The sequence below is a fragment of the Dicentrarchus labrax genome, unplaced genomic scaffold, assembly GCF_905237075.1.
Source record: "Dicentrarchus labrax unplaced genomic scaffold, dlabrax2021, whole genome shotgun sequence".
NCBI classification, from domain to species: domain Eukaryota; kingdom Metazoa; phylum Chordata; class Actinopteri; family Moronidae; genus Dicentrarchus; species Dicentrarchus labrax.
In genome coordinates, this window is record NW_026136712.1 from 15,537,688 (window position 1) to 15,551,830 (window position 14,143).

At 40.2% G+C, this 14,143-nt stretch overlaps 1 protein-coding gene across 2 annotated transcripts; it reads right to left on the minus strand.

The window, feature by feature from the left end:
* Window positions 1-7,003: 7,003 nt before the first annotated feature.
* LOC127373711 (carbohydrate sulfotransferase 3-like) lies at window positions 7,004-13,951 on the minus strand. 2 transcript variants are annotated; one of them, XM_051418420.1, is made up of 3 exons: window positions 13,546-13,951; window positions 9,520-9,726; window positions 7,004-9,311 (listed from the first exon to the last, which is right to left on the minus strand). In XM_051418420.1, exons 2-3 carry the CDS (start codon window positions 9,723-9,725, stop codon window positions 8,084-8,086), a joined length of 1,434 nt encoding a protein of 477 aa, XP_051274380.1. In that variant the 5' UTR covers window position 9,726; window positions 13,546-13,951; the 3' UTR covers window positions 7,004-8,083. The 2 variants fall into 2 exon arrangements, with proteins under 2 accessions (XP_051274380.1, XP_051274381.1); XM_051418421.1 differs by lacking the exon at window positions 13,546-13,951 and having other exon boundaries at window positions 9,520-9,858.
* Window positions 13,952-14,143: the final 192 nt, after the last annotated feature.

Consider the following 14,143-nt stretch of genomic DNA (forward strand, 5'->3'; position numbering starts at 1 on the left):
TTGTGCTAAAATAAATGTGCATGATTCTTTCAGGTAGATGTCATTTAAAAGAATTTAAATTATGGGACCCCAAATGAACCTATAACCTGGCAGCTCTTGTATCCAAACGCTTTAAAGTGCATTTTTACTGTAACACAAAACCATACATTGTCATTCATAAGAAGAGAAGCGCTTTCAGGCCAATCAGCTGGTGCTCATCTGTCATCAGGCATTAATGAAAGGTCTTAGCCTTACCACCTGTTCTGCATATTCTAGTGCCACACAGATGTTTGTGTAGCTGCAGGGGATGTTGCTCTGAGGCCAGCGGTGGTTGTCCTGTGCGGTATGTGCGGCACCCGTCCAGTTTGCCCTGCCTCAGTAATAATAATAATGTAAGTCTTCTCTGTTCTTTGTTTAAAAGTATGCACACCTGAATCTGTCCCCGCCAGGACACGCAGGTGCATGGCAGCAGAAAACAGCTTCTTATAATGCCCTACCAAGGTAGAATGCAGTAACTAACCAACTGAATGTAACAGCTAGAACCAGTACTACTGAAGTGAGGACGGCCAGACTCTGAACGGTGAGACGGTATGAACAGTGACACATTCACTGACATGCAAAAGTGCATTTGAACAGAGACGATTGATCGCTTACCTTAACAAACTGCGTAGTCAGTGACCATCAATCTTAAATCACTTTAAAGAAAACAACCCAAATCAGCAAAGTGATTGTTAATTTATACCTCGGTATAGTTACTTACTATACTTACTGCATCTGGGGCATGAATACAAAGCCAGAATATAGTTACTGTGAATTACCCTGGTTTTTAGCTTGTGTGTTGTTACTGCAAATTTAAAAAGCTGTTACAGACAATATACATTTTTATATTATTTATATATATATTATTTAGCAAATCATCAGCATCGTTTTTTTAATTCAACTCTTTGTCTCTAGAGCAGTCTGATAGCATAAAGATATGTAATAATGGCAATTGGGCTTCCTCTGAAGGATTCTCAGGATGCATCTTTGTCTCTTATGTTAATATTTTTTATATTCAACAAATCCTATGAGAAGTTCTATGTATTGTTACTGTAAACCAGCTTGATATACACAGTGCACAGATTTAGACAAAGACAGAACTGGTTCTTGGGCTAACAACAATGAGGGCACATACTTTAGATGCCCTTTTGGGAGGGGACCTCATTTTTTGATAAGAATCTTGCAATAAGAGAAGGTAAACGTTAGCTTGTTAGACACATTAGCTTCTTTATATAACTTGTTTTTTTTCTCCAAGAGGAATTTTACCCGTACTTTATCTGCACCCACCATCCATATAAGACCACAGCCTGGTGCGCTAGAAATAGAGCAGCTTTGTGTATGAGAAATGGCCAAGGTGCAAAGGTATGAAAATGTTCCCTTCCTGCTGCCCCAATCAAAGAGAGTGAGTGGCCACTGTGGAAAGGGCTGACTTGTAATTCTGCTGTGTTGACTCCTATTACAGTTTTATACAGTGTATATTTAGAGGTGGTAGCGATATAACTGGACCAAAGACAGACGGAGAAGAAAACCATGAAGGGTTTCATTGTCTGTTGTATATCTCTATATGTTAGGCTTGGATTTGATTGGATGTCTTTGAAATACCTTGCCAGATTTTAGGCCATACTGTATGTGGTTTAATTTCTTTTTATCATCACTTGCAACTGTTTGAATATAATTTTAAGTGAATGTTGGTAACATTAAACTTGACAAATTACCATATGATCCTCCTTTTGTTCTATCATGAGTGACACACTGTCTTGCTGTGGTGTGGCACACAGGACAGGGGCGCATTCATTATTATTTTTAGCACTGTGGTTTGTGGTCAAACGTGAATATAGGCAAGTCATTAATACAGCCCATAGCTCTATATTTGTCACTGACCCATAGTAAAATTATCACAGTATAATAATGTTTGCTATGACAACTCAAAATTCTGAATACCACAACAGGGAGCCAGTCTGTAATTATTGTTCAACTTAAAATAAACTGTCTCCGTTCCTCAGTTAGTGGTGCATGATACGCTATGAGTAACACAAATGAGCCTTTGTTTCTGTAGCTTCTGCTTTAAGAAAAAATACAAACGTGAAAGTGAGGGAAAAGGTGGGAATGAAATCCCACAATGTAGATTTTTCAAATGGCTGCGGTTCAGTTACTCCACCATCATTTCCTATATGTAAAAATGGATATTTCCGGTGGTCATTCTGGTCTGCTGTTCAAACATTTCTCAGCATCTTTATTGCATCCTTTAATCTGTGGCAACAGCGTCACATGGTCGTGCCCTCATGGCATCTGTTACGTCAAAAAGGAAAAGGCCTGTTATTACACAGTTGAGGCTGGAGATTAATCTATAATTGGTAAATGCATCAGCATCAGATTGGTAAATGCTCCTTCTGCTCCTTTTAGCCCTAAACTGTAATGCCTGTTTTATTGTGACTAATAGTGGCAGTAGAAAAGCACTTACTCTGTATTTGGAGCAGAGCCAGCAGAGTGGGACAAATGGAGCGACCCATTCAGTACTTCTAAATTCTTTTTCAGACCTCTTCGCTCTGGCTTGGTGCTGACACAAAAGGAGGTATTGATGTACGGCAAAGACTGAAGCTTTGTGTTATGCCCACCAGAACTGGCTAAGGAAACAGTTCTTTCACAGACCTTAATTCAAAATGCAAATGGTGGCACATCTTGTCCTCGAGAAACCTACAGTAGGCCTATTTTATTTGAGCCATGCAGTACACAAGTAACACACAACATGGACATTTTAAGAAAACAAATGTTGTTTTTCTCTTTAATTCTGTTTGTTAAAGAAGTGAAAAGAAATAAAAGCACAGGAATGTAAAAAAACATTGTAAATGTTTGGGATTTTCTGACATGGCGGTTTGCGGCTTTAAATTGTCTCAGGAAGGGATCCGCGTCTGGGTTTAAAATATATGCATGATGAGTATATTTCCACATAGAAAACAAAAGAAACGTAAGTAAATATAGGAATGACACCTATTCACTGAGAATCAGAGTGGTGTTTTGTTGTCTTGTTTTCTTTGCACCACCTGCTGACCTTACTCAGAGTATTTACTTAAACTCTCCCCTCACCCACAAAGCCATTGTTTGTACTGCAGGGGGCTGACTGAAACTAAATGTCATGCTAGATGGCTAAAACCATGAAATGTCCATGTTATTTAAAACTAGAATGGATATCTAAATTTAGAGTGGGAGTAATGCTTTATGTTTTCTTGTGGGACTGGGTACAGGGGTTGGCAGTGCTGTGCGTAAACACAGAGCTCATAATCAAAATGATAAAGGGCGTCCAGTGTAAACGAATGCAAACCAAGAGAAAACCAAGTAGGGAAGTCAAAGATTACTCTGTGTTTGGTTAGAAAATCCCTGGTGTTTATCACATCACATGTCCTCTAGTAGTATAACAGGCCTTTTCTTGGGATGATTAAACCCTAAAGCATCAGCAAAACTCAAACACAAAGTAGTCAAAGTATAAATGCGAATTGAGTGTACACTTTGTAAAAGTTGACAGTTTTCTTAAGAATCAGTATTGCGTTGTTGAGTGTTTCTTTGCAGCACATTTTTGGCAAACACCTCACAGAGAACATCTAGGCTTTATTGTAAGGATGAAAATCGGTTACTGCATTTTTTAAGCCACCACAGTCATCACAATAACTGTTATTTTGTCTTTATACATTTTGGTGGCTGTGCTAAATGTACACTCGTCAGACAGCTTGAGCCTCTGTCCGTGTCTCAGGGGCATTTCTCGCATCTTTTGCTGAATCTTCCTGAGTAAATGGGCGTCCATTTCCGTTCTCTCAAAGGCTTTTATGGTGTGGTCAACCACAAGGGAGTGCTGAAAGTAACAACAACAACAAAAAGTGGCATTAGGTTACGAAGAAATTTAGAAATGTTACTCAGTAAAAATAATGTCAACAATAATCAATAATTCTGTGAAAATGTGATTCAAAATGCATTCATATTTTAAGCGCCTATTTGTGATTTCAAAAGTCTTTAGTGACACAGCATGATCAAACAGTTGCTGACTTCCTGCTGAAAGATGACAAGACACATAGATGAGAACAACAAGATAGCAAGGGATGTATGTAGATAAAGTTTTGGTACACTGTTGATTAGTTTCTGCTGTTATGGTTATTTATGTATGAGAAAAACTGGTTCATACTCATGTCTACACTGCTTAGAAACTATGCTGACAACAAACACATCAGTGCAGCTGCAGCGGGACAGCTAAACCACATCAGATCTTTCATGTCTGTGTATGTGTGAAGAAAATAAAATGCACTCATAAACCCACCAGGTTATCGTTGCCTGTTTTCGCTTAAAATTAGGAAAAATGTCTGTCTTTAATAACAGCGAGACAGCTCACATGACATTTGATCCCATGTCAATAAATGCCTGCGAAAAACAGGTTTTATTGCCAGCATTTTATTTGAAGCAGCGTGATATTGGCCAGGAAGTGCTTCCTATGCAAAGTTTGCCACAAGGCTTTATGCAACTTCTGCTGATACACAGGAAAACTGCGCATATGGATTTTATGCATACTTGGGAAATGGTCAAAGATGAGAGAAAACTCAATAATAGTGACATTTCCAATACGCCAGTTTTATATGATGAAAACTACTTAATTTGTCTCCTCATCACTCATCAGTTGCTTACAGTGAGTTTGGAGCATTGAAATTCTGTGCCCACTCCTCTCATAGTCACTCATTATCACATGCAACAACCTGAGTTTTATGAACTGCATTCCTCGGTGTGGCATAATTTACAGCGTATTTAGATTTATGTCTCCTCCTCAACCATCATTATCGCCTGCAACAGCTCAAGTTTTATGCGTGGCTCTGAGACACGTCTGAATTAACTTAATTTTGTGTCTGTTTATCACAGATCTTCCAGCACAGTATCATTCAGATCCTCTGCTATTTTGCATATTTCAAACCCCTCACGGTTGATGTGGCAGGGCACCATATAACAGAGCAGGAGGGTGGGGTTACCTAAATACCCTCATTTTACTGCAGAGAGGGGAGGGGGGGATGAGAAGGCTTTAATTCAGTGGAAAGTGGTTATTCTATATTTGATCCAACCATACAGTTACTCCACCCTCCACACGTCCCACATAAAGCCACTCCAATATAAGAGTTTATGAATGTTGAATCTCTCCTCATTAGGTTTAGTCTCAGACGCTGCAGACCTGGGAACACTTTTTATAAAAATAGAACAGCCATCCCAAACTAACCAGATAATGATCTGTTGATATGAGCAAACGTACTTGAAGTGCACGGAGGTGGCTTTTCTTAGAATGTGTGAGAGTTCAGATGAGTGCATTAATAAATATTCACTTTTTTTGTGTAAAAGAGAAGACTGAGGCTGAAAAAGAAACTGTATAAAAGACAGCCTTCGTGAATTTCTGTAAGCGGGTGGGGTCAGGTGGACCAAAATGACTTGGACCACATTATATGTAAAGTTGAGGTAATTACTAGGTTTGCAGACTTAAATAGCTAGGCCCACAGTGGTAAACACACTGGAAGTCAAGGCAGCCTCCACAGTATTCTTCCTTTTTGCCTCCTCAGAGACAAACTAGTCAGTATACAAAAAGCTTAAACATTTGGTTTAGGTAGAACAAAAAAAAAAGCACCAGGGACACTTGAATTAACCACTTGAACGAAGTCAGTGAATGCTTGTGTTTCACAACTAACACTATGAAATGTGACTGTTTTTGTTTTTATAGATTTCTTTTTTTTTTTTTTTTTTTTTTTTTGCACAAACCACAAAACAGCACAACAAACTGATATGCACACAAATAGATGTGGAGCAGCCATGAGAAGTCTAACTTGTAATGGACCAAATAACCGGAGTAACTTAATGGTACCAGTAGACTCTATCAGAAGTGCTTGTAAGATAGTCAAATAGCTTCAGAAACCCCTCCCCCTTCCTAAAGTTCCATAACCCAACCCCTCAGTCCAATGCAATACAACAACCCTGCAACAAAAGCTACCTTTGTGGGGGGGTTTTTGTTTGTTTTTAGGCTATGTTAGCTGAGTTATTTTAGGGCTGGCAATGTCATTCTGTTGGTCCACCACTTTGGTCCACACTGAACATATCCATGATGCCTGATGATGAATCCATCCAGCACCACCATGATGTTGACATTTCTGGTTTTGAGTAGAATGTCTTCAAATATTAGCACACACATTTATGTTCTTAAACCTTTCATATAGTTACGGAGCCCCTAAAGGGACATGGGAAAAAAAAAAAAAAGAAACGTTTCATTTTTTTTTTTCTTTTCCATGTCCCTTTAGGGGCTCCGTATATAGTGCCAACTTTAGGCCATTTCAGTTTCAATACTTTGTTTTATGACCAAAATAACCATCGTGGTAACATGGTAAACATTAAGCCTGCTAAACATCATCCTATTAGCTCTGTCATTGTGAGCATGTTAGCATGCTGATGTTAGCATTTACCTCAAAGCACCACTGTGCCTGAGTTCTTGTGACTGTGTCAGGGAGGTGTTGAACCAACTGTGGTCATTTTTGAGGTTGTACTGTTGTTCAGCAAATAATCTGTAAATGCTCTTTCAGTGATGGTGAGTCCACTTGTACCCACCGTTCCTCTTTGCTAATGCAGCGCTGCTTTTAGTATAACTTTAGCAAAGGCAGGCTGTGGTTACAAGCAGACTCACGTTAACACTCATTGACGTAGGATGCTCTATTAGAAGCTTTATGAAGGTTGTATTGATTGCAGGGGAATTTTTCACAGTGTACTGTATTGAGTGATTACATCTCATGGTTATTTTTTACATTGCTCAACCACATGAGATTCCTTTGATGCTGTTGTTGCTTAGCTAGATTAAAAAAGATAAGTGATAGGATGACAAAATGGGGAAGTTGTGCTATTGAATGTAACCTCTTTCAGACAAGGTAACTAAATTACAGTTTTGCCACACTTATGGATGCAGCATTTTCATGCCAAAAGTGAGATGTTTTACAGTTTATGTAAAATAAGTTTTATTGTCACAAAACAAAATGCAAAAGGAGCAGATTGGAACATCAGCTAACAGCATGGCAGGCCTAAGTATCAGGGCCCCTTTTTATCACCAGCCAAGAGACTTGTGTCAACAGACAGAGACCTGCCGACCAACCTTACACAATCCTGCAAACCAGCTGCAGTTGGAATGTTTGCATACAGTGGCAGTGTAAACATCTGTTTTTACAGAATGGGTCCTTACAGTCCTGCGGACAACTTCAAACAGCTTTTGGCCAATTACAAACATGCATGTACAGCAAAGTACAGTAGGCAATACGTGTGCAAGAAAAGTACCCTTACACAGGGGGAGAGAACCTGTCGAGCACATTCAGAGCTGGAGTTATGACTTTTAGCAAAGCGAAGAAATAAATAACCATACATTACTTCTGAAGGATCAAGAATCAATCTGAATCTCATCCGTAGAATTCATATGGAAAAACATTGGTATTTCCTCCAAGCATTGCTATACAAAGCAATTCGTTTTTTTTTCTCTTTTTGGCTATGCATGAACATTTCGTTTCAAGTTTCTTTGGTGTAAAAGCAGCTTATGTTGCTAGCTCAGAAGTTTCTGGACAAAAATAACTAGCAGAGGTTCCTGGAAGTGTTTGAAACAGCTCATTATTGTTTACAAAATCCATCAGGACTTTCCTCTATTTGCTAAGGAAATATATTTGGACAGGCTTGCAGGACAAGCCAACGATACAGTTTGCATTGAACAGAGAAAACAGTCGAAAGTGCAAAAACAAAGATAGCTATTCTCACCATGCTATACCCATATATAAAGTTTTAATAATGTTTCAAACACCCTGGCTTCAATACTTATTGAAGTTTAAGAAAAACTTATTGCTTTATATGTATTTTCCACTCAACAATACATTTTCTTCATCAATCTATTTTAAATAGTAAAAAACTTTAAATAGCACACTATCAGAAAATATATAGTTCTCACCATCAGGATAAACAACCCTAATAAATATCAGTTTTTCGAAAGGGGTGTTTTCCTGCATCAAGGTTCAGAGTTCATGTCCATAAAACTCTATAAAAAGTTGAACGCTTTGTCCTCAATCAAACTAATAGACTTGTCTGTTAGCATTTCTTCACTGCTTACAGATTTATATCCAAAAAGCTTCAGTGTTGGCCCACAAACTTTCTGTACAACCTGGGCTATTTTGAATGGTAAATTGAACCTCCATTTCTCTACTTGTTCTGAGGAATTTTTCTGTGTAGAGTAAACACCGCTGGTCTCCTTAGAGGCCTGGATGTTCCTCAAGATCCAGGATTTCACTTGTGGAGGGAACGGGATTCCAGTAAACCTGTACATCTCTGCTGCCTTCCTCATGGGGAACCGAGCAATGTCTTCGTACCTCACCAGCATGTAACGCCTGCGCAGCCACGGTGGCTGTCTGAGGCCGATCTCTGCGGACATCCTTATGTTGTCGCAGTTCCCTTTCAACTTTCTTACTTCATCATCATCAATGGGCACATCCCCATCCATAGCCCACCGCTTCCAGTTCTTGTACTTGGCTTCAAAAGCCACCATGCGCGAGGCTAGTACAGCCCTAGGATCCCGGACCAGCTGAATGAACTTTATGTCAAGGCGTGGGTCCTCAGCCAGAGGACGGAGAGTCTCCAGCTGGCGCACCCTCACTGACTTGATGGCCCTGTGATCCTTTTGGAGGCAGGACTCAGACGCCATGGTCAGGTTCAGGGGCCCACAGCGTCTGGTCCTGCAGTGATAACGCTCAAAGACCCCTTTGATTGAGGGACTGCAGACTGACTCCTCACACAGAGAGCTGCTGGACTCCCTGCGGAAGAGGGCAGTAGTGATGTGATCCACAGGGGGGGGTTCGATGAAGCTCTCCAGTAGGGAGAAGTCACACAGGAAGAGCTGCCGGAGCACGTCACGGTACGCCTTGGCTGCCACTGTGGCGTTGGTACCACCTGTCTCGAGCGTCAACATCTTCTCCACATGCCACAACGGCTCAAACAGGTAAAACATGTTGTCACCCTGCTGGTTGAAAAACTCGCCCACAAATGAGGAGCCCGTCCTGGTGGTGGCTAACAGGAGGATGTGTTTCCTGCCCCTCCTCAACACCCCCTGGTGCTCGCTGTAGTTCTCCAGCCGCCGCTTCATCAACGTGAAGGCAGAGTCTATCTTGCTGAGTGAGGTTAAGGAACCATTGTGCTTCTGCAGTATGTGGGAGAAACCACTGGGCTGTAGAGGGGTCTGGGGGGTCTGCTTTAGGGTGAGCTTATCTGACACCCTGAAAGTGCAAGAGGAATCACAGAGTTATATTATCTTTCAGAAACAGAAAGAAGTTTAGCCTTGTTATTTAACTTGACATTTGCAGTAATTTTGTGTTGCTTGGGGAGTTTTTGTAAAACATCTGTTTAAAGCTGGGAAGAGATAAACATACACAAAACCTGCTGGAAAACACAAAAGCACTCCATTCATCACTGAAATGGACTTACCTTGAGATAATGTTGTTTTCCTTCTCAATGATAACAAGTGTCACAAAAAAGACGATGGATATTGTGTATTTGATCCTCATTCTTGGAAGTAGCGGTGCCTGGATATGCCTTCTTCTTAATAGGTTCTGCCAATCTTGCAAGGCTCTAGTTGCCTTCTTAAAGAGCCTTGCAGTTATTTGTATTCCCAGTTGTAGGCGATGTTTCATCCTGTAAATGAAATGAACATCAACCTGTCAGTTACACATTTTGCACATTTGAGCATGGCTGTGAGTAACTACTTGGGTCTCATTTCTTTCTATGTCGAAACACTTTAAGGTATTTGTTTTAACTACTCATGGAAATGGGGAAGTTGACAGTCTATTATTGCATATGTAAAACTGCACTGTGATGCACAGTCATATTATACACGCTTCTCCTTCCTACGCACATTTTCTTCCTCTATTTGTTGTATTCTGCAAAACCAGTGATGGAGACATTTACTCAGAGACAAAAATATCATATCTTAAGAAGGTAAGAATAGAAAATAGTTGGGTGTGTTTAACTGGAATCTAAGCCAGTTCTTCCTACGAGGAAGTCCTTGTTATCTTTAAGTGCACCAGTGCATTTCAGGAACATGCCCACCCACCATACAAGACTATTTATGAGTCAGTCTTTTTGTAGACGGGAACAAATGAAATATGAGACTGCAATCAAGTACAATTTTGTAATTAAACTATAATTCCTCAACTGTTAAACTGCCTCCTTAAAAAGTCAGAGTTGTCTGGGTTGGAGTGATAATCCTACCTCCCACTGATAGGTAGCAGAGCAGCCTATGGCCACACTGCCAGCTGTGCCTTCATGTCAACACTGGGAGGAGATCTTTTTTAACAAAGGCCCTCAGTGACATGGGCTGCTGGAACAGTACAACATCTGGTGGTGGGATAATGGCTTGCTGCTTCCTCTTAATACACCTTTATGCTTTTAAAACACTGAGATGAGGGGGGCGCATGTCCAAACACTGAGAAGTATAACTGCACGGTGTTGAAATTGAAGGGGAAAGCCTGCTTGTCATTCAGACATAAATTATAGTGCTCTGAGCCTGCAGGCCATTCAGTACTTCTGTTGGTCTGCAGAGGGCAGGCAGTGGGTAGTAAAATGAAGCAAGAGTGGATTTAATGATGCCTATTTGGTAAATGTCTTGCACATTCCTGAAAGATTGGTATTAGTTCCCTTTAAAGATAATGGCAGCTTGGTTCAGATCCCTGACTAATCTTCGGATTTCGGCATAATCCTGCCTTACCTCTTCTGCCAGTGAAAGGGTCAGTAACACGGCAAGAGTGTTATTTTGATGTGTGCCTAGAAAAAGAAATGCTGAAGTTAGGGTGTACAGTCTGTCTTTTTAAATCCTGAATCAGACGTCTGGGTTTGTGAAAACATTTGTTTATTGGATCTGTCAGGTGCTACACACAGTATCCTGAGTGTGCCTGTGATTTCTTATGGATCACTGTTAAACGATTGCAGGTCTAGCCTCGGGGGGCCGACACATTAGTGAAACTGCTGCTATTAATCAGCCGAGCCACAACCAACAGACCAACCTTTTCACTCACTACAGCAAGGTCCTCGTGTGTTTGACGTAAAACAAGCAGCACTTTGGAGGAAGTGAAAAACCTGATACACGACCCTGCTGGAGGTCCAGTTCTCACATCCTGTTGCGACTTCTGTCCCTGGCCAGTTCTGAGCACAGAAGCCAGTCCAAATGACTGCAGTCTAAACACAGGGAATGGTTGGACACTGCCTGCGAAATTCTCTGAGAGGCAACGGGAAGTTTACAGCTCCAATAGAGAGCACTGTTGACGTGGAACGGCGTGTAATGAAAAGGTGAACAGCCTGTGTACTGAGACGTTTTCACCGGGAGGAAAAATCAGCTATGTCTTGCACCACCCTGCCGCATGCCACAACCACAAAGGTCTCTTTACACAGGAGTGACTCTAAACCTCCCTTGGGCTGAGATCGCGGAACATAAACTCCCAGGTCACTCACACGTCACAGGGTCAGTGACTAACCCCCCTGGATGTTACGAGTCATGTAGAACTGGTTAGATAGTCGGCTGCACCAAAGGAAATGACTGTGTCCTTAAGCCTTCAGTGTGCATTTAACATTGTAAACATACAGTCAGTTTGTGGAGGTAAACCAACAGGATCTGGATCTACACTTATAGAACAGCATATTTGTTCTGCAGTTTATTTTCTACTGTGACTGTACCTGAACAAACACCAGAAATAATTTTGCCATGAGACATGAGTTGATTTGACATACATTTAGATTACCACAGTAACAGTGTAGTTCTGTGGGATTGAGTATTTATTTAAGCAGTTTTAGGTCTCTCAATATGTGATTTAAAATAGACCAAAAAAAGGTTACATCAACAATTCAAGAAAATAAGTGGTCTGAGGTTTTGTCATTTATATGGTAAATTAGATGTACACCAATTATCTCAGCTTATTGCATCTGCTGTGTAAAGTGAAAAAACACACACATGAACGGATATTCTTGAATATTCACAAACCACTGAGGCATATGACACTTTTGATCATCTGCTCATAACAAAACCGCCACTGCACCATTTATCATCTTGCTACAAATGCTTTTAATAGCTGCCTTTTATTTAATGTTACATCTTATGTGAAGACAAATTAAACACCACCCAGCCAGACCTACTTTCCCTGAGATACAGAGAGTGTACACAGTATTGCAAGTGTTCACTGTATATTGAAAGAATATCCCAGTGCACTGGATTTTTTTTAGACCCAGACAGTATGTAGGCGTGATAATTACAGGATGATATGTCTCTACATAAGAAAACAAAAGAATAGGACATTTTTGAAAAAGTAACAGTAAGATTGGGTCATGATAGATTTTTTAATACTGCTTATACCAATAGATCTATGTTTGTAATACATCTGACATCATTATGCACGATGTTATAAATATGTGAAGGGAACTTACAGTACATTATACTGTATTACATTTATTTTATAGCTGTATTTACTATAGTAATCAGGATTTTACAAACAAAACGCATCATTATATAGTAATATTATTATGATTTTATCTATTTTACATGTTTATGAATTTCCAGAAAGAATGTATAATTTACATGAGATACAGAAGATATGTTAATATCATGAATTACATATAGCTACTGTGATTCAGTGCATTATTTAATAATATGTATTACTCAACAAAGGCAAATAAATCATGATGCATGTGTTTGGAAAGTCTGTTATTGATCAGTTTATGTGATGGTATAGAGGACCTGTTGCCGACAGTTTTTTATTTTATTTAGAAAGGTGGGTTCAACTTCTTTGTCAGAGGTGATCATAAAGGCTGTTCGTCTAAATGTCTCCTACATCATTATTTTTAATACTTTATAACAAACTGCTATTCATAAAGGCAGTGCCAACACTTCTTGGTATGACATGTAATCAAAAGAGGCGCTTGAACTGTAGCAGTCAGGGTGTCAGGGGAGGGGTGGAGATTAGGAGAGGGGAGTATGGCATGCAGGCAACAAGTTTAATTTAGAAAAGCAGTACAGGCGAGATTCATGCGTGTTTGGGGGGATTTGGGGTTGGAGAGTAGATATAGTGGTCATCAAGCACGTTTGTGAGGAAAACAAATGACACATTATGTGTGATATTACTGTAAATCAAGGGCAGTGACTTTGAGAGCAACTTTGCTGTTAATTTATAACCTGATTTCATTTTAACAGAATGTGTGGAAAAGTCAAACTTCTACAATACAACAGTGGTTATGGTCTCTGGAGAGCATGCGCCGCAATTTAAAGGTCAAAGGGACACACCGGCCAAACTGAAGTCATGCTTTCTTAATAAAAAAGACTCTTAAAGACAGCCTTTATGAGACTTCTGTTTAATATAAGCAACAGTTTTATGAGTGATTTCTGAGGTGTTATTAGAGTCCTGTGATATTATTAGTTTACAGCCAAATGTTTAGTTATTTCTAAGGGTTTTTCCCTCGCTCCATACCCACCATCATGTGGAGCTGTGGTGTCTGAAGGCGTCCCCGCTTCGGCTCATCCGTTAAGTTGGTCAGCCTTCCCTCAAAGAACGACTCCGGTGAGAAATTAATTCCATTACTTCCCAAGACTGCTTCACTTGTGTGACAAGAAAAAACAGTGCAATCCGAAAGAAGCAGCTTGAACAGTTTTGCTGAGTGAAACTTGTGGATCAGATGGACTCATGTTTGAGGAGGCTGCAGGTTCTCAGGCTTCCCGGTGAACTGAATTAGAAGTCAGTGCAACAGTTGCGAGTCAGTGAATCACATGGCAACTTTGGCGCACCATCACCACCCCTCACAGACCCTCTATTTCTAGTCTGTAATAAGAGATGGCAAACAAACTTTATACGCGTAAACCACAGGGGCAACTCTGTCAGGGTAAATAACAAGGTGTTGGCTCGATTATGGTGTTGTGTCCTACTGTGATTTAGGCCTATTTTATGTTTTTTAGTAGTTATTGACGTAGTCTGAACAAAGGGAGATGCAAGCACTCCACCTAGTGGACAAAAGCAGACTTTGCTTTACAACTTTTACTCTGACCTGTAAGTGGATAGGATAATTACAACACATA